Genomic DNA, 25,592 nt, shown 5'->3' with positions numbered 1-25,592 from the left:
TCCCAGCTCTCAGAGGCCTCTTCCACCAGCTTCCCGATCCCCCAGCCCTGGGCTCTCTCTGACTGCAGATTCTTTTCCTCTTCCAGGAGGAGTGATGGACAGAAGCAGAGTTTCCCGCAGGCACTAGACCTGTTACTCGTGGGCTCAGTTCCATCCCACCCTGCCTCACCCTACCCTAAGGTAAGCCAGCCTGTGACTCTGGGCTGTGCCCCACTGTTCCAGAGCCAGGAGACGCCTAACCATGACTATTGGGAAGTTGTAAATGCTCACAGCGATGCCACTGGGGCTTGGTTTCCGAAAGGACACTGCTCCTGACTATTGGGTGGACTGAATGGTTGAACCAGTGTTCTCAGAGGTTGAACCAGGGTCTACCAAAGTGCTAGGTGTGGGGCCTAGTGATAAAAAAGGCAGACGGCTCCTTTGCCTTTTCTACACTATCACCATGGCCACAGCTGCCCCTGCTATAAGCCAGGTGTAATGGTAGCCCCTGCTTCCCAAAATACACACGCCAGGATTGGATGAAAGGTGTCTCTCCAACAGCCTGACTCCAGGCTCTGGGGTGAAGACCTTTCTGCTGCTATCAACAGCTCTGCTTTGCCTGGTACCTGCTTGGTGCCAAATGTAAAGATTCCCTGCACGCCAGGACACAGACTCTATCTCCAGAAGCCGTGCCCTGGCCATGAGATGGGTGACTCAATGGCCTCTTCAGAATATCAGGGGCCAGGGGGAGCCAGTGTTCCAGGAGGTTTGGTTGGCACTGCATAGTACTTAGTGTCTTGCCTGTAGGGTCGCTCTGTCTCTCAGTTGGCCACTCTGTGCTGTGGCCACGGTCATCAAATCCAAGCCCAGAGGTGTTGTTATTCATCCAGTGGGCTACATGCTGGATGTTGTGGGGCAAGGACTGGCTGGTGCTTTCTGGCCAGGGTGTGGCCTGTGGACTCTTCAGTGCAGGGGGTTGAACCCTTGCTCTGGCAGAATGTTCTGCAGTGACTAAAAGCCCACCCACAGCCAACTTGCCACTCAGCCCTTTCATCAACCTCAGGCAGGAAGCCATGCTCCCAACTAGGATCCAAACGCTCAGAGAGGCAAAGGGCTCTCCCCCAGGGTTGCACAGCCAGGAAGGGTCTGTGTGGCACCTCCTTCAGAGCTCCGGCCTAGAATAAAGTTTGGCACCTTTCCTAGCCCGGAGGAAGGAGGACCGAGGAAAGTGATCTATGTGTTGGACGGCTCTCTACACAGAGATCCGGAGCAGGGGTGCTGTCAGTAGCACAAGGGCCTCCTGAGACCCTCTCCTGCCTTCCCTGGTGGGCAGCAGCCCCGGGCAGGGCTACAAGGGTCCTCAGGAAACAGTGACTTGATGGCAGCCACTTGCTTGAACAGCTGGATTTGAGAGTGAGGTCTTCCCTGGGCACAGGACTGTCGTCTGTCCTGCCTGGCCTTGGTCTTCTCATCTGGAAAGGAAGCCTACGGGAGCACATCCCTGGAGTCTTGCGCCTCAGACGGCTCAAGGTGGGCCCTTCTGTTACCACTGATCTGCTTCCCTTCAACCCCCTTCTTGGCCTCCACCCAGCTGGCCACCTCTTTCCAGTTGTGCTGAGACAGCCCAGACAGTGAACTTCAGACCACGGCATCCCCACAGTTCCCCCCTCCTCCAAATTAAGACCCATTCTGTGTCCCGTTGTCACCGTTCACAGAAACCAGCTCCCAGAGTGACTCATCTGGGGTTTCCAGCAGGCTATTGGCGGGCTAAGGCAACCTGCCTGGCACCCTCTCCAGTTTTCCTCAGCGCCCTGTATTAGTACATATCTACAGTGGCACCGGAACTAGTCTGAGGGGCATGTGACCAGCCTGTGTCCAAAGGCAAGTGCCAGTTATATCATAGAGTGGACAGTGTCTTCTTTTTCTTCTTCTTGGGTTTTCAAGACGGGGTTTTCATGTGTAGCCCTGGCTGTCCTAGAACTTGCTGTGTAGACCAGGCTGGCCTCAAACTCAGAGGTCCACCTGCCTCCACCTCCCAAGTGCTGGGGTTAAAGGGGTGTGTCACCGCCACCTTGCTGAAGGTATCTTCTTTATTAAACCTTGCCAGCTCGCCACTGGGCGATGCCTGTGGAAGCACTTCGGGAATAATCAGCCTTACTGTCTTCCCACATATCTATAGTGTATCCAGACTTGCACATGGACGCATAAAGGAAGTGGAAAGTAAACACCCAGACCCATCCCTACCCACCCCTTGCCACCCACTCCACATTTCTGTGCCACAGAAACGCAGTACATCACGAACCGCTGCACATACACAGATAAGGACCTAGCCGCATGCACAGCATCCACTACCTGGCCTACATAATCGCTGCTGATGTGAGCAGGCTTGGCCTCCCTGAGGGCCAGTGTGGGAAAGGATGTTCCCCTGGCTGCGTTGTGATGGGTACCCGGAAGTATGCAGGCCTGGAAGTGGTTGGGTAAATCAATATTTGCTGCTGTTAATTATTAAAGCCAAAGCTACTTGGTGTCTGGAATGCACATCTCTGGTGTTCCCGCTGGCTCTCTGGGTCCACGCCTGACCCTGGGCCAGGTCTGGGAGCAAAGGGAAAGTGCTGCCTGCCTTCCTTTCAGGAGCTCCCCTGCCCTGGGGATGGAGGGTAGCGGGCAGCACTGCTGGGGAGTTTCAGGAGGCCTGGCTCCTAGCTGGAGGACAGTGCTGCCCCTGCAGCGCCCAGGCTTCTCCAGCATCTGTCGGGGGCCTTGTCCCTGCTGCACCAGCCCAACATGCGAGGACAGCGGCGGGAGGACTTGAGTGGCCTGGTAATTTCCAGATGGCAAATGGAGGCCAAGTGAGGTGCCAAAGATTCTGCAAATTGTAGCAAGGCCGGAACTAGACGCTGAAGAACCTAGACCTTAGAACAAGTGTCGTAAAAACCCTGTGTGCCTCTCTCTCCACACCAGGCTGCAAGCAAAGCACTGTGGAGCCTAGGGCTGGGCAGGGCAAGTACAGGTCAGCCGCCTTTGGGCACTGAGGAGGAGAAGAGGTGAGGATGAGGCAGCTCCAGGCTCTTCCAAGGATCCCTGGTTTTTCTAGCGGTGCCATCGCGGATAAGCTATTGCACCTCTTGGAATACGGTTTTCTTATCTGTCTGCTGAGGACATTTGTACCTCCTTGATTATGGTGAGACGGTGAGACACACAAAGTGGCCAGCTAAGGAACTGGTCAAGTAAAAGACTATCTCCAGGACTGTTGCATTCCCTGGGCACAGCTGTCCCAAGAACCTTGTCCTTGAAGCCCTGAGGCAGAGTCCCTAGCCTGGGAAGACACAGCTGCTAACATTAAGTGCCTAAGGCTTCCTGCGCGCAGGCGCACTGTCCTGGGCCGCTAGCCGGGCCGCCCCACGAGGGGGCGTGGCCCAGACGTCCCGCCCCCTCCCCGCGCCTCCCGCACCTGGCGCCCCGCCCCCTCGGGCCAGGCCGCTGGGTGAGCCCAGTGAAGGCAGAGCCTCGGCGGGACGGGAGCGCGGAGCTCGGGCTACGGGGCCCCGCGCCGGGCCGGCTTACAGCGCCGCCGGGGCGGGGGCTCGGGATGGCGCAGACGCGGCCCCCAGCGACCCAAGGCCGTCCGCGGAGGGGCTCGCTGCCGGCTGGGGCCGGCTGGCAGGTGAGGACCCTAGCAGGGGCTGGGGCGGCCTGGCCGATTGGGGGACCCAGGGCCACCACTCAGCCTCACTACCCGGAGTCCAGCAGGCTATGCCCGAGCCCCGTCCCTGTGGGTGTGTGCGCTTTTGGACTGACACCCCAGTTCCGTGGGCAGTTTTCCACAGCTGCCCGTGGCACAGACGTGGGGACACCGTGGCCGTGGGCTGCTGTGACACCACGGTGTATGTGGAACTGCTGCTGGGACTGCACGTTGGAGCACCGATGTCAGAGGGAAACTCTATGGTGGCTCTTCCCAGGTGGGATGCGTGGCTTCTGGCCACACCACTCCCAGCCTGCCTCTGCCATGTGTCAGGGCGTCTGCTGCCGCCTGTGGGGCTGTAACTGTGGGTGTTACTTGTTGCTGTGTGTGTACATTCTGGGTGACAGTACCATGTGTCAGTGTTTATGTGGCTGTGATTCTGGTGTGTGGTGGTTCATTGTGCCTGGCTGTTTGGTCACCTTGAAGGGGCCTCCCCTCCCCGTCAGCCCTTTGCTGGGGCTCTTTGGAAGGGGTAGGTCAGAGGCTGTCTGGCTGACCCTGAACAGACGAGACAGTGTTGTAACAATGTGTCGAGTGAGTGGACAGGTGTATTCCTCCTCCTGGATTGTAGGTGCATGTCTGCGTTATCTGCCAAACTGCCAGCGGGGTCTGTTCTTCCAGACTCAGAGGTGTTGGGTGTGGCCACAGGTGCCCATGGCCCAGGGGCTTCTGGGTACTGCTGAAGTGGACCTAACAGGCTGGGGTCTTGTTCTGTAGGAAGGCTTCAGGGTGTGCACATGAGGGCTTAGGTTTTGGGACCTTCACCCTGTGCCTGTGTGGTGGTAGGTGGTTGTACACAGGACCCCACGAGGTTTAGCAACGCTGGCAGTTGTCTGAGTTCTCTTCTTTGCTCAGGACTCTGGTCCACAGTGTGGGCTGCTGTCTTGGGTCTGTTGCGCAGTATGCCTCCGTCTTGGCAGTAGTGCCTCGTTTCCCTGAGCACATGGCTGATCCTGCGCATGCCACTGTGTCCTGGTCTCAGCCAGGGGAATGGCTGTGTTCGTGTGTGCAGTTACTGGGATGCAGGCACGCACTGGTATGGGTTTGCATAGGTGTGAATCTCAGGTACATGGGCCTGAGTATGTACGTGTGTGTTAGGCGATGTCTCTAAGAACTCCTGTGCACAGATTCCATATGGATTCGTGTGTGCATCTGCGTGTGTGCGTGTGTATTTCTTGATACACAAAAGCTATGTGCATCAAGGTGGTGCAGTGAAACTCTTCAAATCATGGTTGTCCAGGCCAGTGTTTGTGTCCCACAGATGGAGAGTGTGTGTTTCCTGGTACACAAGCTTAGCACATGTGTGTGAGCTCAGATGGCCCCTCCTGGACATCAGGCACCACCTGAGTTAAACCCTGGCAGGATTGGGGGAAAGGCTATCCTGGACACTCTGGGGGCTCCGCAGGCCCCCAATCTGCCAGCCTCTGTCCGGTAGTGATGCTGCCTTCCAGGAAGACTCAGGAGGGAGTTGGTGCTGGAGAGGCCCATGCTGCCAAGCAGCTGCCAGACACTGTGTTAACCCTGTGTGTGTCCTGATTCGCCTTGGACAGGCTGGCCCGAGGGTGTGGGGGTGCGTGAGGGCTCATGCACAAGTGAGGGGACAATGGCGGTCCAGCATCTCTCCCTAAATAGTCCCTGGTTTGTGGGGAGGGCTGTTGGCGGGGCATCGGTGAACCGGTTTTCTTCTTGGGTGCTGGTGGAGCCACAGACCCCCTCATCCCATTCCTGGTGGAGCTTGGCTCTAGGACTGGGTCCTGGGGGCTCTCAGGGGGTCCATATGCCAATCCCAGAACCGATCTCTTTGCATTGTCAGGGGGGACTCTGTCTATTTCCCTAGACTGACTAACAACTGCCTCCTCTTTCAGGAAAGCAAAATGAGTGGGGTGGGAGATCCAGGACCTGGGTTCAGGACCTGGCCCTTGGCTCAGCTCACTGGGCAAGTGGCCAAACTCTGGAGGGTCAGTTGTATAAAGCCCCTCCCACACTGTCCTGGTTGCTTGATCGCTTCTGATACCTCATGAGAGGTCCAGGCAAGCTGGGGTGGTTAGAGCCTATTGCAGGCTTGGCAGTAAGAGCTGGGCTTTCCTCAGGACTGACCTCAGCTCTCCCATCTCTATTACAGAACACAGATCTGTTTGAGATGATTGAAAAGATGCAGGTAAGGATGGGCCAGAGAGCCCCAGAGATGGCTGGGCTAAAGGTGGCGATGTCCTCTGCAGAGCTTTGAAGGACTAGCGTTAGGTACCTGTCTCCTCTCTGGCTACAAACTCATCTGGGTCCCCAGCAGCTCATCCCCACACTTAAATACCAACCCAGCTCATCAGAGTCCTAGCAAGCTCCTCTGCAGTAACCCCTGCAGACCGGAGGAGGGGATAATGCCGGTGGGGAGGCATTCGTGAGCCAGGCAGCCTGGGGTGCAGCCCTGCCCCTTCACCCCTTCTCACTCTCCACCTCCCAGCCCCAGTCTGTTGGCAGTGTGGGTGAGTGTCTGGAGGAGGGGGTAGTGGAGGGTAGGGTGGGAGGTGGCTTTAGAAAGCTAGGGAGCGTCCCTCCTGTCAGCTCTCTGGCTTGGCTCCCACCCCTCCGGTTTCTTTGCCTCTCAGCCTCCCCTCTCTTCCTTCTTCCCTGCCATGTATCTCCTGATGCACTGGCCCCCCCTCCCCTCCACACACCACATGCCTGCATGCACCACCCTGCCCCCACTCCCAGCAGCACGTGCATTCCTGCCCAGAGCCCCCAGCTCCTCCCTCAGCACATTACTGCGGGGATGCCGGAAGCCTGAGGAGCGATCTGGCCAGCACCCTGTCCTGAAAGTGCCCCTGTCTACGTGGGCAGCTCTCTCGGGGCTTTCCCTTCAGCCCAGTCAGGGCTGCTGGCGGGTGGCCAGCATGGCAGAAGGGCAACAGCGTACCTTCTCTTGCAGGGAAGCAGGATGGATGAACAGCGGTGCTCCTTCCCACCACCCCTCAAAGTAGGTGGGGCAGGCTGGGCAGGGTTCACTGGGCTGGGTAGGGTCTAGGAAGGGTGTCCCAGGTTCCACTGTGTGCCAGGATTGAGCCCTGGCTGAGCAGGGCAAGAGGCCCTGGGAATTCAGCAGCATGAAGAAGAGCCTTCAGCCTGACCCTGGCTGGAGCCTTCAAAGCTAGGTCTTCCTGCTTTCCTGGACCACTGCAGGCCCCTGCCCCTCCAGGCCACCTCACACCAAAGCTGAAGCCCTTGCGGCTGCAGCGGTGGCTGTCATCACAGGGCTGTGTTGACCCATGCACAGGGTCTTGCTGGCCTGTGTGCCCCTGGTCCACTCAGCTCTTGTCTGGGGCATGGCCACGCACAGTCCTCAGATAGGCGGGCAGTTCCTGTGGTTCGGGATTCCCCCTAGTGGATGTGGCTGGACCTAGGCCAGGGTCCCAGGGCTACAGGGGGTGCAGGGCTGTAAGCCTGAAGCTTCATTCAAGGCTGGGGTCTCAGAGCGGTTCTCAGACTGATGCCACCGGGGAGCTCAGTACAAAGGTCAGCTGTAAGGTGGCTGTGCCACTGTGTCTGAGCTTTCCTTTGTGTGTATGTGGGGAGGGCGGACAGGAGCCTCCCCTGTCCCGGGCAGAAAGCTTCTGAGGATATCAGACTCAGGGAGCCTCAGGGCAAGCTCTGTGTGTGTGCACACACATAAATGTGTACATGTGTGTGTGTGTGTGTGTGTGTGTGTGTGAAGGGTGAAGCCCCACCTCAGTTGGCCCTTGGCTTGTTTATATTTTGCAGACGGAGGAGGACTACATCCCCTACCCAAGTGTCCACGAGGTACCAGCTCAACCCCACACCCACCCTTACCGTGACCCTGGGATGCCCTCCTCCCTGGAGACTCACCTTCTGGTTCTGAGACTTCCAAGGAGGTCATTTGAGTCTGAGGCCTCTGAGCCTAGGGCCTATGGCCCTAGGCGATGTCCTCCTCCACCCCTCCCCCATCCTTGGCATAGTGCTAAGAGAACAGGAGCCACGAAGGCTCCCCAGAGGGGTGGATGGAAAAGAGTCTAGGGTCTCATAGCCCTGGGTTGTCCCATAGCACCTGGCAGTGCTGGCTCTGAGTTGGGAGGCTGTCCTGGGGGACCTTTATTGGGTGCTGTGTGGAGTGGCTCTCAGCTGAGTCCCCCTCTAGGTTTTGGGGCGAGAAGGGCCCTTCCCCCTCATCCTGCTGCCCCAGTTTGGGGGCTACTGGATTGAAGGCACCAACCATGAAATCACCAGCATCCCGGAGACCGAGCCACTGCAGTCTCCCACCACCAAAGTCAAGCTGGAGTGCAACCCCACAGCGCGTATCTACCGGAAGCACTTTCTCGGCAAGGTGAGCAGGACTCGGGGGGCCCCGGGGAGGGGAAGCGGCATTAAGGAGAAGCTAGGTGATTGTTCCAGAACTGTGAGCCTTGGGGGGGGGGTCATGTGGCAGTCGGGCGTGGTTGTCAAGAGAAGAGGCCCGGCCATGGTTTTCACCTTAGCTTAGGTTTGCCTGTTATGTGCCTCAGTTTCCCCATTTGTAAAAATGGCAATCATGACATCCCTCTGGTGTGGTTGCTGGGAGGTCTTAATGAGAAGGTCCTAGTAGCATGAACAAATAATGAGCACCAGCTGTATGCCTGGTCTTGCTCTGGGCGCTACGGAACAGAAGACAAAATCGATGCAGACCTAGCCCTCAGCAGCCAGGATAGGCTGGGAAGGCACAGGAGAGTCCTGATTTGATGGGGCCTGGCGTCACCACGGCCAACTGCTCGGGGGTCTGGCACCCATGTGACACTCTGCTGAGCGTCAAGGCGAGGCAAGAACTCTCCAGAGTTCCCAGGTATGACCTGGGTATGGTAACACACACCTGTAATCACAGCACTTGGGAATCTGAGGCAGGAGGATCACCAGGGCCTACCTAGGCCACAGAGTGAGAGAAGTTACCGGTGGGCGTTGAGAGAATCGTGTGCTGGGACCCTAAATATGTCAGGTTCCACATGGGGCGCTGCCGCTGTGGAGCCTCAGGGCCCAGCTGCCAACGGTGGCTCCTCCTTCTGTTGATCTGGCCGTGTTGTCTGGGGCGTTTTATTGAACCCTTTTAAACTGTTTCCTTATCTGTAAAGACGAGGGTAAGACAAATGCATGTGAAGGACATTACAAACACGTGGTGGACGGTAGCTGCCACCTCACTGCCTGCTCGCTCCACACAGAAGAGGGAGCTGACACTCGGGGGAGGGGACTCGGCCAAGATCAGTCGTTGAGCCTGGAATCGAACCCGCTCTCACTGACTGACCTTTCACTAAGATGCACCAGAAGGTGGGGCTCACAGCCAGGGGTGGGCCAATGGAGGAAGGGGTGCCCTTGTAGGCGTGGGACGCTTTGTGGTCTCAGAGTAGAACCGGGGCACTAGCCTGCCTCTAAGAAATACTGGTGCTGTCTGGTTTGGGGGTGGGTGGGGCCGTTCCCTGTGCCAGTAACTAACCCAGCAAGCCCAAGCTCCAGCCTTTGCCTGGGGACAGACCCAGAGCATAGCCTGGGATTCGACCTCCTGGCTGCTGGGGTGGAGGACGGGAGAACCTTCATCCCACGTGTCCACTGTCCAGCGTTCTCAGCTATGTCTAGGAATCGGGGACCATGAGCCTGGAACACAGTTGGCACTCTCGAGCTTACTAAAGGGGTCACAGTGCTGGGTGGAGGTGGGGGTCTTCAGCACAGCAGTTGCTAATGTACAGCTGGGGTTGGGCGGACGGAGGAGAGGAGGTGGGGTGGCCAGGAAAGAAGCAGGGAGCGCGTGGTACCAGTAAGAGGCAACGAGGGTGACCTTAGGCACAGATGTCCTGAGAGCCTACCTTCCACTGTGTCTCTAGGGTTCCTCTGGCCTTGTGGGGAACTGCCAGCCCCTGGACTTCCCGGCCAAGTACCCGTGGACAGTGTCAGGCATTTGGGAGTTTTCTCCTTCCTGTGCCCAGGCTGGGGGGTGGTCTAGGTCCGTTCATTGGCCCCTGAACGAAAATCCGAGGGCACGGCCCCAGCCCCACCTCTTTTTCCACCTGGCCTGCAAATGTTCATGTTTAAACAAGGTTCACTTCCAGATGACTCTCAGGGCGGGGGTGGCTGAGCAGCTCCACTCCCAGGCCTGGGCCAGCAGGGGGAGCCCAGGGCGCCCAGCTGCAGCTCCTCACCTCTGGGCTTAGGGGTTCCTCCTCCCCCACCCATCCCCCAAAAAAGCTGGGCCTGGGTTCCCGTAGAGGGGATTTCATTCCAGTCATAGGCATCCCTGTGCCCTCTGGACTGCCTGCCCATTCTTGTACCCTCTTCTCTAGGTGAGGCAGGAAGGCAGGAACCTGCCTGGTCAGTTAAGATGCTTCACTTCCTGTTTCTCACGGGCCCGGGCTTCAGGGGCCACTGAGCCACAGATTAGGCAATCAGCCGTTTGGCTTCTTTTCCTTTTAATTTCCTTTTCCTTTTAGCTGGTTGTTTTCTATCTCTCTTCCTTCCTGCTCCCTTCATTCTGGGGAGGTCAGAACAGGGCATCGGATCCCCTGGCCCTGGAGTTACAGGCTGTTGTGAGCCACCTGACAGGCATGCCGGGAACAGAACTCAGTGCCTCTACAAGAGCAGCACACACATTTACCTGCTGAGGCGCCCAGCTCCACCCTACCGTCTTTTTTCCTTAAGGCAGCATCCCACTGTGTAACTCAGGCTGGCCTTGAACTCAGGATCAACTGCCTCAGGAATGCCAGGTGTCTACCACCACACCTGACTGGCTGGCTTCTCTTATTGAGCGATTGCTGGGTACTCAGGGCCCAGAACACACACACACACACACACACACACACACACACACACACGTATAGATACAGGTATGCAGCTATGCGTGTGGCTCATAAGGAGCCAGAGACAGGGTTCCAACAGGCATGCTTGAACCCGGTGCCAGGCACTTTAACCTCACCCGCCTGCCCCATCCAGGCAGGTGGCCTCCCTCCCATCTAGTAGATTAGGAAAGTGAGTGGAGGAGAAGCAGGCATGTGTCTCAGGCTGCCCAGCTGGCAGGGGTGGGTGCGGGGATCAATCTGACGCAGAGGATGCTGTTGCCCATGGCATCTGCTGCTTGGTGAGGGATGTCATCTGGGAAGCCAAAAACCTCATCTTTCACACTTCCTCTGTCCCTCTCGCCGCAGGAGCACTTCAACTACTATTCACTGGACGCTGCTCTCGGCCACCTGGTCTTCTCGCTCAAGTATGATGTCATTGGGGATCAGGAGCACCTGCGGCTGCTGCTGAGGTAAGGGCAGTGGAGGGGGAACCCCAAGGCAGTAGGGAGAACTGAGACGTAGCATTTGTGCTCAGCTCAGTGTACCCACCGTCCCGATGGAGGCCCAGAGAGGAGCGAGAGTTTGCCTGAGGTCACACAGCAAGGTAGTGCCTTAGTCAGACTTGGTGCCCCACTGCGGCCTTTGGTCTCCCTGAGATCTTCCTGCTGTCCAGTCTCTCACCTGTGTTGCTCTCTCCTCCCAGGACCAAGTGTCGGACCTTCCATGACGTCATCCCCATCTCCTGCCTCACGGAGTTCCCCAACGTGGTCCAGATGGCAAAGGTGAGGCCATGAGCTTCCCAGGTCTGGCACTTCCAGGACCCCTGTGCCTACATACTTCAGCTGCTTCTATGGGCAGCCTCCTACCCGGTCCCTGGGTTGCCCTGGGTACCTGCATATGTGCTTCTAGCTCCCTTTACAGCACCCACAGATCCCGGGTGGCCCCAGTTCTCTGAGTCCCATTCTGAGCAGTAGCGAAGGTCCTTCGTCTTTCTCTAGCCTCCGCTGCTTCCAGCACAGCCAGTCCCTGCACCCCCAATCTGCTGCTGCCTCCCCTAGACTTGCCTACCAAGACCCAGGAAGTCTCCCCCTTTCTCTCTGACCCCAACCCACACCCCTCCCCCGTCATCTCTTGCAGCTGGTATGTGAAGATGTCAACGTGGATCGATTCTACCCTGTGCTCTACCCCAAGGTACCTGACCTGGCTTGTTTACCAAGGGTGGGTGACAGATGGAGGAGTGAGCACCCGTGTGCGCATTTTATGGCTCGACGTCTCCCCAGGCCCTCTTGCCTGCCCCTGACGTTCTTGTATTACCCACAGTGTACAGTAGAAAGGATGGTTCTGTGCTTACCTAAGGTCGCACAGCCAATAAGGGGGTCATGCCTGGAGCCTTGCTCATGCCTGGAGTGTCTCAGTGCTATCCAGGGAGCTTTTTAGGATGTCTGTGCTCTGGAGTTTCTTTGCATGGCCCTTGCCTTCTGGGGGATGCAGGGAGACAGACAGAATAACACTGAGACCCCCATAAATGCCTCCTCCATAACATGTGTACTTATAGCCCATGCTGCTGGCTTCACGGCTGTGTCGATGCTGGAATAAGGGCTCCTGTCTTCCTGGAAGACATGGCCTTGAAAGATCGTGGGGGGTCCTGGCTGGAGTTTTGTTCAGCCTGAGGTCTTGAAGGGTAAAGGGAGGGGGCTTCAGAAATCAAGTCCCCTATGTTGGTTTCAGTGGGAGAAACAGGCTCAGGGTGCGGAGGGATGCCCACTCAAGGCCCCACTGCAAGCTGGTCAGACTTGCGGTGTCTGGGAGCATGAGGGGGTTCGCCAAAGTGTCAGGGAGTGAGCTGGGCATTGCAGAGTGGATTGGGGATGGCCTTAGCCAGGCTAGGCAGGGCCTGTGGTAGAACTTGGAAATCCAACAGGACCAGGGCCAAGTTCTAGCCCTACACAGGCCTGCAGGCTGCCGACCTAAGGCAAACTGCTGAAGCCCTCTGAAGGCAAGGGTCAGGGGAACAGTGCAGGCTCTCCTCCTGACTTTGTCTGAGGAGGTGTGTGGTGCCTGGCTCAGGGAGGAGGTCACTGCCACGCTCCCAGCAAACGCTACCCTGTGCTCTCCACAGGCCTCCAGGCTCATTGTCACCTTTGACGAACATGTTATCAGCAATAACTTCAAGTTTGGAGTCATTTATCAGAAGCTCGGGCAGGTGTGTTTACCCTTCGCCTCCCCTAGCCTGGCCCTTCGGCCCGGCCCACCCCACCCTCAACTGTCACCTGCCAGGCCACTCAGGTTCCCAGGAGCCTGGGGACTGCCCATGGCCACCCTGGGAGGAAGCGGGGCTGAGGGAGGGCCACCCAGGTGCTGCAGCTCTGTGACCCTGTGTGGTCCCCAGACGTCTGAGGAAGAACTCTTCAGCACCAACGAGGAAAGTCCTGCCTTCGTGGAGTTCCTTGAGTTTCTGGGCCAGAAAGTCAAGCTGCAGGACTTCAAGGGGTAAGCCCCAGATGAACAGTCCCTGAGCAGGGAGGGAGCCCCATCCTGGCCCCATGGAGGCCTGACTGGAGCTGGAGACTGAGCCGTGGCCTTGGGGGCCTGGGGACAGGTTCCGAGGAGGCCTGGATGTGACTCACGGGCAGACGGGGACCGAGTCTGTGTACTGCAACTTCCGCAACAAGGAGATCATGTTTCACGTGTCCACCAAGCTGCCATACACAGAAGGGGACGCCCAGCAGGTAGCCTGGGCACCCATCTACCTGTGTCCTACAGTCACCCATGACCCCATCCACCTGTCCGCTCAGTGTCCACCACAGTAGACTCGAGGCTGGCCCTGGGAGGTGGATACGGAAATGATCCGCTCCCCACAAAGCAGGCTGCAGGTGGATCAAGGCGGTGGGAAAGGTCTGGCTTCTGCCTCTGAGAAGTGATGATGATAATGGCATGTACAGGGGGAATGTGACTAGAGTCGACTGTACGCAGGAGGGGCCCTGCCAGGGTGAGCTTGTTTTTTTGCTGGGGGAGCAAGAGACATGGTGGGGTCATGTGAGGGTCCTGAGACTTGGCAGAGCTGGGAGTTAGGAAGCGCTTTTAAGATGAAATGACGGGCTGTCAAGCTGCTAAAGAGAAGGGAGTGTGGAATCCCACGCAGAAAGAATAGGGAGTTCAGGCATGTTCTTAGACCTAAACTCAAGATCAGGCTCACTTCGCCTGGAGTTTCCCATCAGGCCATCTGCTTGACTCCGCTTCCCCAGCCAAAGGTGCTAAAAAGGTGTTAGAACAGATGAGGAAAATTTATTATTCTTACTGTTCCCCCCCACCCTTTGGTTTTCCCTTTTAGCAACAGTAATTTCCTTGTTCAGCAAGGGACTGTGTTTGGGGGTGCTGAGAAGGGATTGAGATGGGGGCAGGGCTGAGAGGCGGGACCTGGGTTTGAGACCTGGGTTCAAGTCCCTGAAGGCGTCAGGAGACCTTGGAATCACACTTCTCTAGCTTCCGTTTTCTCATCTGTCAGAGGTTTCCAAGGAAACGGGAATCATCTTCAGACAAGTTTTTGCCATTTTCTGGGTGGGCAGGGAACACAGGTCCCTTGATGTGCTCTCTGCCTGCTGTATCCCCACCTCCAATCCCACACTCTCTGGGCACTCCTGCCCCACACAGTACTCGGCCAGGCTGTGAAGGCGTGTGGCCCTGTGCTCAGTTGCAGCGGAAGCGGCATATTGGGAACGACATCGTCGCTGTGGTCTTCCAGGACGAAAACACGCCCTTCGTGCCGGACATGATTGCATCCAACTTTCTGCATGCCTATGTGGTGGTGCAGGCAGAGGGGGGCGGCCCCGATGGCCCCCTTTACAAGGTGAGTGCACCTGGGGCCTCCCAGGGATTGTGGGCCATGAAGAGGGAGGACTCCGAGAGTGGCCATTCCCTCCCGTTCTGGTCTGGTGTCACACACACACACACTGCCTCCTCAGCCTCCCCATCCTCATGAGGTCCCTCAACACACACCACCAGCCCAACCCTGTACTCTGGGCAGGGGCTGGAGAAGACCACACGGAGAAACCCCACAGCCTCCCCAGCCCCACAAGACAGAAGCTGGTTTAGGGGTTTCTGACCCCAAGACACAGCTTTCTCTCCTTCCAGGTCTCCGTCACCGCGAGAGACGATGTGCCCTTCTTTGGGCCCCCCCTCCCGGACCCTGCTGTGTTCAGGAAGGTGAGAGGCAGCCCTACCTCCCCATCACCAGGGCAGGACCAAAGCGGGAGGGGATTGAGGGGCCTCAGTCTTGCCCCAGGAGGACTTGAGTCCCCAGCGTGTGGTGTCCTGATCTAGTCCTCCTTCGCCCTCCAGCTCTACTGCCTCTTTGTCTTGATAAATGCTGTGGCCCACTCTACAAGCTCATGGCGCAAACTGCAGGGCTGTTTTATGTTCTTTGTTAGCTGACTGTGGCCTTTTATTTCTTCTCTCTTTCAAGTTCTTTCCTCTAAAATGTTTGTGGGGGTGGGGGGCAGAGCTGGGAGGCACCAAGTCCTGATCAGGCTCCTAGACACGCGGTAAACCGTGGTTTGACCCCTCCCCATGCTTGCGTGTTCTGCTGGGCCCTCCCCCATTAGGGGATTTCCATCAGGGGTACAGGGTCCCTCACAGGTGCCTGGCTAGAGAGATGAGGCTAAAGAGAAGCAGCCCCCTGGGAGCGAAGACGGCAACCCCAGGCCTCAGAACCGCACGGCCCGCACAGCTCCGGAGCTCTAGCCGGCTCCCCCAGCCCCTTCCTCTAGCGTTCATCTGACCAGCTTCTCATTTCCTCCACTCTGGGGGCTCCCAGGGGCCTGAGTTCCAGGAATTTCTGCTGACGAAGTTGATCAACGCTGAGTACGCTTGCTACAAAGCAGAGAAGTTTGCCAAACTGGAGGTGAGCGTGGACTGGAGGGGTGGACACCCTCCGCGGAGGGAAAAGGCATGTTCGGACCTTGGATTTGGGGGGCTGACTGGGGAGGACAGAGCTGCAGGTCAAGTGAGAGGCAGCGGAGGGCAGTGTCCGCCCGGGCTGGGAGGTGAAGATGCCATGCAGGGGGCCGGGGAGAAGGCTGGAGGCTTGGGGAAGCCTCTGCAGGGACCTAAGGACCTCCCCATGCTCCCGCACAGGGTAGGTGAGGCCGGGACTGGATTGCCAGGCCGGGGGTTGATCTCTGGGGTCTCTCCCGGCCGACCCACAGGAGCGGACGCGTGCTGCCCTTCTGGAGACGCTCTATGAGGAGCTCCACATCCACAGCCAGTCCATGATGGGCCTGGGCGGCGATGACGACAAGATGGAGAACGGCGGGGGTGGCGGCGGCTTCTTCGAGTCTTTCAAGGTGAAGGCCCTACCCGGGCAGGATGGGTTTGGGTAGGCTGGTGATGATGGAGGAGGAGTGGGGCACGGCAGCCCCAGGCAGCTCAGTTGGGGGCGGGTCAGGGGAGCGGCTGCTGGTCTTCCCCCTAGACGTGGGGTCTGGGGAGGGGCTTGTGCTTTGAGGGGGTGTGGCTGGAGGTGTGGCCAGGACAGGTGTCAGTCTTAGTTCTGGGGGTGTGGCTGGAGGCAGGGTGTGGCTGAGGGCTCCTGTCTCTGCTGGGAAGGGTGGCTAGGGTTGAGGACATAGCTTAGTGGACCTAAGCTCTCAGGTGCATGGAGATTTGGAGATGCACCCTGTGCCCTGTGTAGTCTGAGTCAGGTGTGTAAGGTGGGGCTCTAGTTAGGATGGCGTTAATGGCTGGAGAGGGGCTCAGGAGAGGCTCTGTGTGAGAACACCAGAGGCTGGAGTCCTCTAGACCAGCAAGGAGCCGCTGGTGCCGAGCGCTGTGGCCGCCCGCCGCAGTCTGAGGTCTGTCTTGTCTGGGTGATGCTGCGGACGGACCTCACTGTGTGACCTCCGCTGGTACTTTGTGGTTTAGCTAAGAGCATGGATTCCCTGGGTTTACATCTCAGTTCTGCCACTTGTCAGCTTGGCATTCTCCAAACCTCAGTTTATCCGTTGAGTAAGGAAATGGGGGTTCCTAACAGCTTTTGAATTCTTTGCAGAGCAGTTAGGTTAGCATAAGGTGGGTGTAAAATCCTGCCCATCTACTGGAGCAGGGACAGTCTAGAGGTGGGGGGGCTCCCACCTCCCTTTTCGCCTCACCCAGCTGCGGGGCAGTTTGCTGTGATTGCTCGGCTCCTCCTAGTCCACCAGCAGGAGGTGGCCTCCCTCTTACCCAGGCTCAGCTATAGTGGGAACTGTGGGTTTATATAGAAGATTAGTTGAGAGGGCCGCAAAGGACACCAACAAACTGTCATGGGGAACCCTGACCCTACAGCCAGAGTCAGGGACCCATGGGCTGAACGGTGCCTAGTGTTTTCTTTGAGCAGGGCAAGGGGTTTCTCATCTGGCTGGTGCCAAGTAGGGCCCCCAGATTAGGGTCAAAGTGTGCCTCCAAGGCAACAGAGTCTGCAGGGAAGAGCACAGGACTTGGCTTTGTGGGCCCCAGGCTCACCTCTGCCTAGGTTTTTTTAATTCCCTGGGTGAAGTGGGCATTAGACAGTCCCACCTTGTGGGGAGGCCTGGATGACAGTAAATATACACTGTCTGGCTCCAGAGGAAGGATTTGGTCTAGCAGGATCTGAAAATGTATGGAAAGAGGGGAAGGGGCCCTCAGAGGGTCCTGGAGGGCTGCTGGTGAGCAGAGCCAGCCATGTCCACACTCAGTACTACCAGCCATCCTCACGACACCGCATGATACATTCAGCATGCCGGTGACACGGCCAGAGCCTAGCTACTCTTCAGCTCTGTATTCCTGCCTCTCGTGTGGCACACAGGGAAACCGATGCTTTATCAAGGGTCACCAGGTGTGGCATTGGTCGGGACAGGGGAGGAGGGGGCTAGATGCCTGTGATCCTGAGGTTTCCCAAGGGTAAGAGGCCCCAGTAAGCCCATGCCTCCTTGACGCCCACCCCTACTCCCACAGAGGGTCATCCGGAGCCGGAGCCAGTCCATGGACGCCATGGGCCTGAGCAACAAGAAGACCAACACTGTGTCTACCAGCCACAGCGGGAGCTTCACCCCCAACAACCCTGACCTGGCCAAGGCAGCTGGAATAGTGAGTGTGTCCCCCGCCCGGTGGCTCTCCTTCCCCCCAGGGCCCTTGGTGCTCCCTGCCTTCTGAGGCCTCGCCTTGCCTCTTCCCACTGCCCTGCTGTTCATGTGCCCACCCTCGGCACTGGACTTGGTATAGATACTGTCCTCCATGATCTAGTGCTCCCATCCGGGTACTGGGATACTGTTCCCCAAGCCCCTGGCCTTCTCCTCCTGGCCCTTTGTTTACTTGGGTGTGACTTTCTGCAGCCTCTGTGTCCCCGTCCTTACTGAATACCCACTGTCTGCTGTGTGCCGGGACCTGGGCTGCTGTATGGGCATCTGTATGAGGTCTCTAGAAGCCTTAGGTCTCTGTATGTCAGGCTGTGGGCATCCACTGTGTGTCAGGATGTGGACATGCACTTTGTGAACACCTACTGTGAGCCCAGCCCTGAGTTCTTGTGAGCCCCTACTTTGTACCTCTGCTATGTAGGCATCAATTCTGTAAGCACCTACTGTGTGCCCCGACCCTGGGCTGCTGTGTGAGCACGTACTGTGTATTGGGAAATGGGCTGCTATGTGGGCATCAAGTCTGTAAGCACCTACTGTGTGCCCCGACCCTGGGCTGCTGTGTGAGCACCTACTGTGTTTCAGGACTCGGGCTGCTGTGTGAGCAAATGATGTGTGCTAAGCCCTGATTATCAGGGGACATCTGCTGTCTGTCAGAACGTGGGATGCTGTGTGGGTATTTCTTGTGTGGCACTGTCTACAGCAGCCCGGGCCTCAATGCCTGCGACTGCCTCTTGTGTGTCTGGAATTGGGCTTCTGTGTGAGCTTGCCTAAGTGAATCCCTTCACTCTGTCTGCCAGGCTCTATGGGAGTCTGCCCCGCCCCTCAGTGAATTCAACAAACCTACATCATGACTTAGCTGCTTTGCACCACCTAGTGGCCACCTCGGACACTGCACCCATCGCCCTGCCCCTCTCCCACTCCCCGTTTACTCTCATACATCCACCCACCTATACAGCCACCCACGCATCCATCTACCCATCCACTCACCTATCCATCTATCCATTCATCTGCCCACCCAACTATTCATCCACCCATCCTACTACTCATCCACCCACCATCCGTCGACCCACCTGTCCGTCTGTCCAACCATCTATCCACCCGCTTACACAGCCAGGCCGCCAGCCTCCCATCCACTCATCTGTCCATTCATCCATCAGTCCATCCATCTGCTCACCCTCTCAGCTGCTCATCTCCCTCTAACTGTCCATTGCATGCCGAGCCCTGTGCTTCGTGCTATGAGGCTGTGCCGTATGGCGGGAGTCGTCTCCCCCCTCCCCCAATCTCTCATGTGGTCTGGTCTGGCCAGGGGAGCAAGGTGAGGCCTCTGCTGTTCAGTGGTCACCAAGTCCATTGTCATCTAGGAACTGGCCCAACTTCTCCCCAGGTTCTCAGCCCCTCCCTTCTTGCCTGTGGAATGGCCCGGCCTCTGTGGGTGGCTGTGGAGGGGCCCCGGGTTAGGGTCAGGCCAGCAGCACCCACCATGGCAGTAACCAGACCCATTTCTGTTTTTGTTTTTGCACAACTCTCCCTCTCTTCACGTGGCTTCCTTTTCTTACTCTTCCTGTTTCCTCATCCTTTTCTCTCTTGCTCATCCGTCATTCCTCCTCTTGCCCTGTCTGCTTGCTCCCTCTCTGACTCTTCTTCCCCCCCTTGCCTTTCTCAAACCCTCTTTCTCTCACCTATTTCATCTCCCTTGCCCCATCTGTGTCCCACTGAACCCTCCCTACCCCTGGTTTCTCTCTTCCCTGTGTGCTCTTGCGGTACCCGCCTGTCATTCCTCCTTTGTTTCTCTCTGTCTTTCCTACCTTCCCTTCATGTTCTCTCCCACCACTCTGTACCTCTCTGCCCCTCGCCCTCACCAGTCATTGCTTATTCCCGGGAAAAGCGCGAGTAGATTCGGACGCCGGGGCAGCGCCTTAGGCATAGGAGCTGTGGAAGAGGTTGTCATCCATCCAGGGGCCGCGGCTCTGGAGCTGCCTGCACGCGCTGTTCTCCGCTCGCTCTCAGGACGGAGGCCATATTGGGGACGTTGCCCCCTTCCCGGGACAGGCCCAAAGGGCGTGCAGGGCAGAGTGCCACTGCTCTGGTGACACTGGGACCTGGGCCAGAGTCCCCAGGCCCTCACTAGGAGACTCTGGCCCTGGCCTGGCCCCTAGAACCCTGACTGAGTCCTTGCGGGGATCTGGTACTCGAACATCCTCTGCCCAGCTGCACGTCTCCCAATATTGCCGGTTCTGCATGAAGCATCATCCCTCCCCTTTCCCTGTGTCCCCTCCTTATCATGAGCTGCCTGCAGATCCTGCCCCTCCCTTCATGCCTCCTCAGGGCCCACTTCCTACCTCCCCATGCTTATGATGCCGGGCGTCCCACGGGAGTGTGTGCCCCTGCTGGAGGGACACAGCTTCCCCAAGTAGTGTGCAGTCTGAGGGTGGAGGAGCCCTGGCAGGGGCTGGGGTTGCGCCACTGCTTTCTCTCTAGTAGGCTTTTAGGCTGCAGCTCCCATGAGGCCCAGGGGCTAGAGGCGGGGCCGTCTCAGGATTTGTCCTCATTCCTGCCCAGCCCAATGGTTGTCCTGGCCCTTCTGGACTAAGGTCCAGCACAGTCCTGCTGTGTGTCCTCCGGAGCAGCACTGACCCTCTCTGGGCCTGCCCGTCTGTCAGGGAACCCTCCGGAAAGCACATTTTCTCTCCTTTCTTGCTCGTAACCTGTTGGCTTCAGGGCGCGGTGGCAGGGCCCCTGTGGGAGGTGTGGCCAGTGGCGGCCAGGCAGGCACTGAGTCCGAGTCTCTCCCCACAGTCCCTGATTGTCCCCGGGAAAAGCCCCACAAGGAAGAAGTCTGGTCCTTTTGGCTCCCGCCGCAGCAGCGCCATTGGGATCGAGAACATCCAGGAAGTGCAGGAGAAGAGGTGGGTGAGTGGGGCCACGCCCACCAGGGCGTCCGGAGCGCCTCCCACCGCGACCTGCAAAGGGCGCCAGCGCATCTCCCAGCTTGCCCTTGCAGGGGCGCCGACTGCTGCCTACCCTGACCTGCAAGGGTGCCCAGTCCCCACAGTGCCACCCTGACCTGTATGTAGTTCATACCCCTCCAGTGACAGCTGTCACTGAGGAGGAAGCGCTTGCATCTGACGCTCAGCGGTTCCACTGGTTCTCTGGGCCAGCACCTTACGGATGAAGAAACAGTTTGCCCAGTTCATACTCCCAGCAAGGGCCAAGCAAGAGAGGGGCTGGCAGCATCTGTGAATGCCTTTGGGTGGCGCTGAGCCCAGAAAGAAAATAGGGTCCTTTCCCTACTGCAGCTGCGCAGCCTTGGCCATGCCTCTGTGCTTCTCATAGACTCACATCCGCAACATGAGACGTGAGATAGGAAAACAGCCAACTGCCTGGGCTGCTGTGCAGGGTCCTTCTCATGAACACAAGGCAGCGGCCAGTAGACTGTCACCCCGACCTGAACTCAGACTGTACATCCTGGGTTCAAGCCCCAGTGTAACCAAGTCCTGGCTGGGCATCCTTTAGGAGACTGTTTCATATAGAGGAAGGGCCAGCTAGCCAAAAAGCCCATCGACAGGGCCAGAGTTGGCCTCCAAAATTACACCATCCCCTTGTCCACCCCTCAAAGCCTGGGACTCATTCTACCCCACTGTCAGGCTTGGTGCTGAGTCCCTCCTGCTGTCCCCATGTGCCCCTCAGGGAGAGCCCTCCAGCTGGCCAGAAGACCCCAGACAGTGGGCACGTCTCACAGGAGCCCAAGTCTGAGAACTCTTCCACTCAGAGCTCCCCAGAGATGCCTACAACCAAGAACAGGTAGGGCTTTGGGTGCACTGCGCTTGGTGGGGGGGGGGGGGCTCTCATTCTTTTTGTTCCCTGATGTCCCATTGAGCGCCTTGTAGATGCTGTGTCCCCTCTGTGCTCTGGAATACAGCTGCAAGCTGTGTGCACAGCCAGCCAGGGAGCTGCTGGCCTGGATAACATACCTAACAAACCACACCTGCAGAAAGCGGAGGGAGAGAGCAGGGGGATAAGAAGAAATGAGGTCTCCTTAGTGGGTTTTTAGGGGGGACAGAATGCTGAGAGAGGAGCAATAGGCCTGGTGGAGAGAGGAGGGCTCTGGGGAGATGTCAGCAAGTGCAAAGGCCCTGAGGCATGCCCGGTGAATGGAAAGAAAGACCAGGGGCAGTTGGAGCAGGGTGAAGGACTGCGCCCGTTGGGCAGTGGCAGGAATGAGGTCAGAAAGGCAGGCAGAGACCTGCTCATAGCTTTGGGGACTATGTGAGAGCGTGGAGTTTTATCTTAAATGGGCTAGAAAAAAAATCTATGAAAAGCGCAGTGTTTTTAAAACACACTGTTAAGAGAGGCGGGCAGCGGGCGGGACCACAGCAGGGAAGCCTGAGGAGGCTGCTGCTCTGTTGGGCCAGTCTCTGCCAGGATGGGGGCGAGGCAAGAGGATTCATTATGAGCTGGAGGGTCACACTGCCGAGCGGAGAGAAAAGTGTGACGGGGACAAATTTGGGTCGTGGAATTTTTGGAACAGGCAAGACTTTGGGCAGGAGCCACAAAGGCCCTGGGTGTGAGGGTTCTAATCCCTGTTCTGTCTTGAGCTAAGTGACCTGAGGCTGAGTGCCACCCTCCTTGTGTGTGTGAGATGGGTTCCACTATACTAGACTATCTCAGGGGGCCAATGAACGCTGAGTAGACAAAGCCATTACACATCACGGTCACTGAGCACCAACGCGATCAGACTTTCCCTGGGGGCAGCGAGGAGCCAGGAGAGGCAGAGAGACCTACCCAGAGCCACGGCGAAGAGGCTGGAAGAGTTGGCATGGCAGCTGGAGGGTGCTGGGTTGGCTCCAGGCTGGGCTTCCTCGGTGAGGTCGGGGGACAAGGGAGTGAGGTGCAGCCCCGTAGCTGCTGGCTGCTGGCACTGTGTGACAGAGCGGAGACGGCCGCCCAGAGAGCAGAAGCGCTGCAGGGCTTTTCCAGATCCTCATCCAGCGCCAGCAGCTTCGCCAGCGTGGTGGAGGAGACAGAGGGCGTAGACGGGGATGACACAGGCATGGTGAGATGCCCGGGGGTGAGGGCCCCACAGGGGTGAGAGAGGGCTCTCTTAGGCCTCGGGAGGGGCTTCCGGCTGTGGCTTAGGGGTTGGCGGCGAGGGTGTCCCAGCTCATAGGAGATGGCAGACAGACCTCGGTGCTGTCCACAGACACCACGGAGGGCCCAGGCGCCCCTCACGCTTGTCTCATCTCTTACCTCTTCAGACCCCCGGAGCTCCTCTGCAGTCCCTGTCATTGGCTAACCCCACCCTCACACCTTTGCAGTTCTCACCTTCCTACCTTCTCCTTCCCCCTGGGCCAGGCTGACTCATTCCCTCCCCCTGGCCCGGGCCTCAACTTCAGCACCTTGGCCATTTTTCATCAAACATACTTCCAGGGGGTACCTGGTACTGGCCTGGCCTGTACCCTGACTGATGCAGGCCCTGCCCGCTGGCCGTCTAGAGAGGAGTTACAGGGCTTTTCACAGCCTGTTGGCCTCTGAGGCTTCAAGCTCCCTGAGGTCAGGGACCGTGTCTGTTCTATCCCCGAGACCCAGACCAGAAGAACATCAGCAGAAGCCTGTTGCGTGAAAGAGGGATGGGGGTGGGGTGGGGCTGTGGGCGGGGCTGACCTCCCCCCCCTCCCCAGGAGAGCGTGTCGTCCTCAGGAACTCCCCATAAGCGGGACTCCTTCCTCTACAGCACATGGCTGGACGACAGCGTGAGCACCACGAGCGGGGGCAGCTCCCCAGGTACCAGGCTGTGCTGGGTGGGAGGGGGAAGGGCAGAGCATGGGGCTGTGATGTGGCCGTAGTCCAGGGTAGGTGGACTGGTCTCAGAGGACAATAAAGGGTAGCTGGGAGGCGAAGTAAGGGTGAGGATCCCTAAGGGAGGGACCTGGCAGGGTTGGGGCACCTCAGTGCCAAGCACCCCTCCATGCCTACATCTCCTTGGTGCCTCCTCTTGGCCAGTGAGGTGGCTCCCTCCTGCCCCCATTCTCAGGCCTTACACGGTCACCCCACCCAGACGCCGGCAAGTCGGGGGACCCTGCGTGTCCCGAGATCAAGATCCAATTGGAAACATCTGAGCAGCACACACCCCAGATGGTATGAGGGAACCCCCTCCTGGGAGAGGGTAGAGCTAGTGGGGGACAAGGAGCCAGGGACTGGATGGCTGGGGTGCCCCTCCAGGCCAGAAGGACTTGGTTCTCAGCCAATGACTTCTGGTTCCCCGTGTCTCCTGCCCCACCTCTGGCTGCATCTGTCCCCACAGGGCTGCTAGCTGCCACCTCATCAGAAGGCGGGACTGAGCAGGTCAGCCAGTACTTACCTAGATCCTGTGGGGTGGAGGAGGGGATGAGAGCCCTCCAGCTGGGTGGGAATCTTGTGCCTCGGTGGCTTTGGACTTGGGCTAGTCTTGGCACCTTTTGGCCTCAGTTTCCCTATTTGTGGGAAAGGATCTGGGTGGTGATGGAACATTGGGAATGCCCGAGGGATGGGAGGAGCCCATGCCTGCTCTTCTCAGGCTGTAGCCCTAAGCCTCTCCTCTCCCTTTCTCTGCAGATGAGGCCTCAGAAGCACAAGGAGAAGACGCTGCAACACATCCAGGCAGCTGGCCCTCTGCCCCACAGTCACCCCAGCCCCTGGCACCCCTGCCTCCAAGCCCCGGGCCCACCCACCTGGGCTGTCTCCGCAGGGCGGAGCCATCCAGAGCTGGGAGCGGATGCTGCTGGCATCACCCCACCCCTCAACCCCAGGCTGGGGCTCTGGGTGTGGGCAGGCACTGTGGCCCTGGATCGCCCCCACCTGGGCCTCTGTCACCCCTGAGTTCCCCTCTGGAGCCACGGGGAACAGGGTAGGAAAAAGAAAAGGAGCATTCCATGCGCGCGCACCCCCCACCGTAGGAGCAGCAGGTGCAGAGTGAGCACTGGGCAGCGAGTCCTGTGGGGTTTCTGCTCTGGGACCTGGGCAGGACACCCTCGTTCTCTGGACGTCTCTGCTGCGAGTGAGCAGGATCCTCTCAGAGGTCACTGAAGACTGGTCACTGCACCTGGCCGGAAGGGGGTCATTGTCCTGGGGACCTCCTATCACACGGACTGCTTCCTGAGGCCCCGGGCGGGCTAAGGGGCTGGGGCTGCTGTACCCATCACCCTCCCTGAGCCCCCCAGCTTTACCACAGACCTGCCGACGCCCTCTCACTGCCTCCACACGGTGGTGGAGTATCCCCTGGTGGGGATAGTCCTCCCTGGCTCCTCCTCCAGCACCCAGCTTAACTCTGCCACTCCACATTCCTGGGCGTTCTGGGCTGAGGGGTCTCGGCCGGTCTGGAGTCCAGGCCTCACCACCCCCTGCCCACCATTGCTGTGGAGGGGGCTGCCAGGCACAGCTGCTGTGAGCCATGTCTTTGTGTGTATCTGTTCACTCTTAGGAGCCACGCCCAAGGTGAGACTTCCAGCCCCAACACCCACTTTGGAAGCCCTGTGGCCACATGTATGTCAGTAAGGGTTGTACAAAATAAATTCTATTTATCGCTATTGTACCCAGAGTTGAGCGTGGCTTTGTATAAACCCTGCCTAGACACACTCCAGATAGATGCCCAGAGGACCCAAGCTGTCCCTTTCAGCAATGCTGAGTCCGGAGGGACCTCCCAGGCCAGCAGGCCACAGGGCCTGTGAGCACCAGATGAGGCCTCCCCTCCATGGCCTTGCTGTTCCCCACACAGTGAGCCCTTCCCCATGGAGGAAGTGTGGCTTTGGAGTCCGCCCTGGTACCATCTCCCCTTAGCTTGGTAGTGAGGAAGTCAGTGTCCTCTCCCAGGAGCAGGAAGAGCCTGTGACCTCATCAGAGGCTGTCTGAGCACCCAGTGAGCTGGGGTACACAGTCACCAGAGTGGCT

General features: G+C 58.3%; 1 protein-coding gene across 16 annotated transcripts in view; it reads left to right on the top strand.

The window, feature by feature from the left end:
* Positions 1–24,558, top strand: part of Rap1gap (RAP1 GTPase activating protein) — a 61,791-nt gene extending 37,233 nt beyond the window's left edge. For 3 of the 16 annotated variants that reach the window (XM_060379257.1, XM_021630813.2, XM_021630810.2), the window contains 24 exons: positions 87–180; positions 5,844–5,879; positions 6,645–6,692; positions 7,475–7,513; positions 7,869–8,054; positions 10,888–10,991; positions 11,225–11,303; positions 11,659–11,712; positions 12,641–12,724; positions 12,911–13,011; positions 13,121–13,250; positions 14,213–14,368; positions 14,653–14,724; positions 15,335–15,421; positions 15,726–15,863; positions 17,491–17,622; positions 19,532–19,609; positions 20,466–20,575; positions 21,357–21,470; positions 22,599–22,722; positions 23,401–23,450; positions 23,670–23,804; positions 23,971–24,011; positions 24,261–24,558. In XM_060379257.1, coding sequence (XP_060235240.1) covers positions 5,862–5,879; positions 6,645–6,692; positions 7,475–7,513; positions 7,869–8,054; positions 10,888–10,991; positions 11,225–11,303; positions 11,659–11,712; positions 12,641–12,724; positions 12,911–13,011; positions 13,121–13,250; positions 14,213–14,368; positions 14,653–14,724; positions 15,335–15,421; positions 15,726–15,863; positions 17,491–17,622; positions 19,532–19,609; positions 20,466–20,575; positions 21,357–21,470; positions 22,599–22,722; positions 23,401–23,450; positions 23,670–23,804; positions 23,971–24,007 — 2,076 coding nt within the window. In that variant the 5' untranslated portion in view covers positions 87–180; positions 5,844–5,861 and the 3' untranslated portion in view covers positions 24,008–24,011; positions 24,261–24,558. Of the gene's footprint in view, positions 1–86; positions 181–3,513; positions 3,644–5,843; positions 5,880–6,644; positions 6,693–7,474; positions 7,514–7,868; positions 8,055–10,887; positions 10,992–11,224; positions 11,304–11,658; positions 11,713–12,640; positions 12,725–12,910; positions 13,012–13,120; positions 13,251–14,212; positions 14,369–14,652; positions 14,725–15,334; positions 15,422–15,725; positions 15,864–17,490; positions 17,623–19,531; positions 19,610–20,465; positions 20,576–21,356; positions 21,471–22,598; positions 22,723–23,347; positions 23,451–23,669; positions 23,805–23,970; positions 24,012–24,260 lie in introns of those variants that run through there. The other 13 variants (XM_060379258.1, XM_021630815.2, XM_021630812.2 and 10 more) reach the window with 12 other exon arrangements.
* Positions 24,559–25,592: the final 1,034 nt, after the last annotated feature.

This window comes from Meriones unguiculatus, chromosome 3, assembly GCF_030254825.1.
Source record: "Meriones unguiculatus strain TT.TT164.6M chromosome 3, Bangor_MerUng_6.1, whole genome shotgun sequence".
NCBI classification, from domain to species: Eukaryota; Metazoa; Chordata; class Mammalia; order Rodentia; family Muridae; genus Meriones; species Meriones unguiculatus.
The sequence above is the reverse complement of the archived record's forward strand: the minus strand, read 5'-3'. Positions and strand labels throughout refer to the sequence as shown.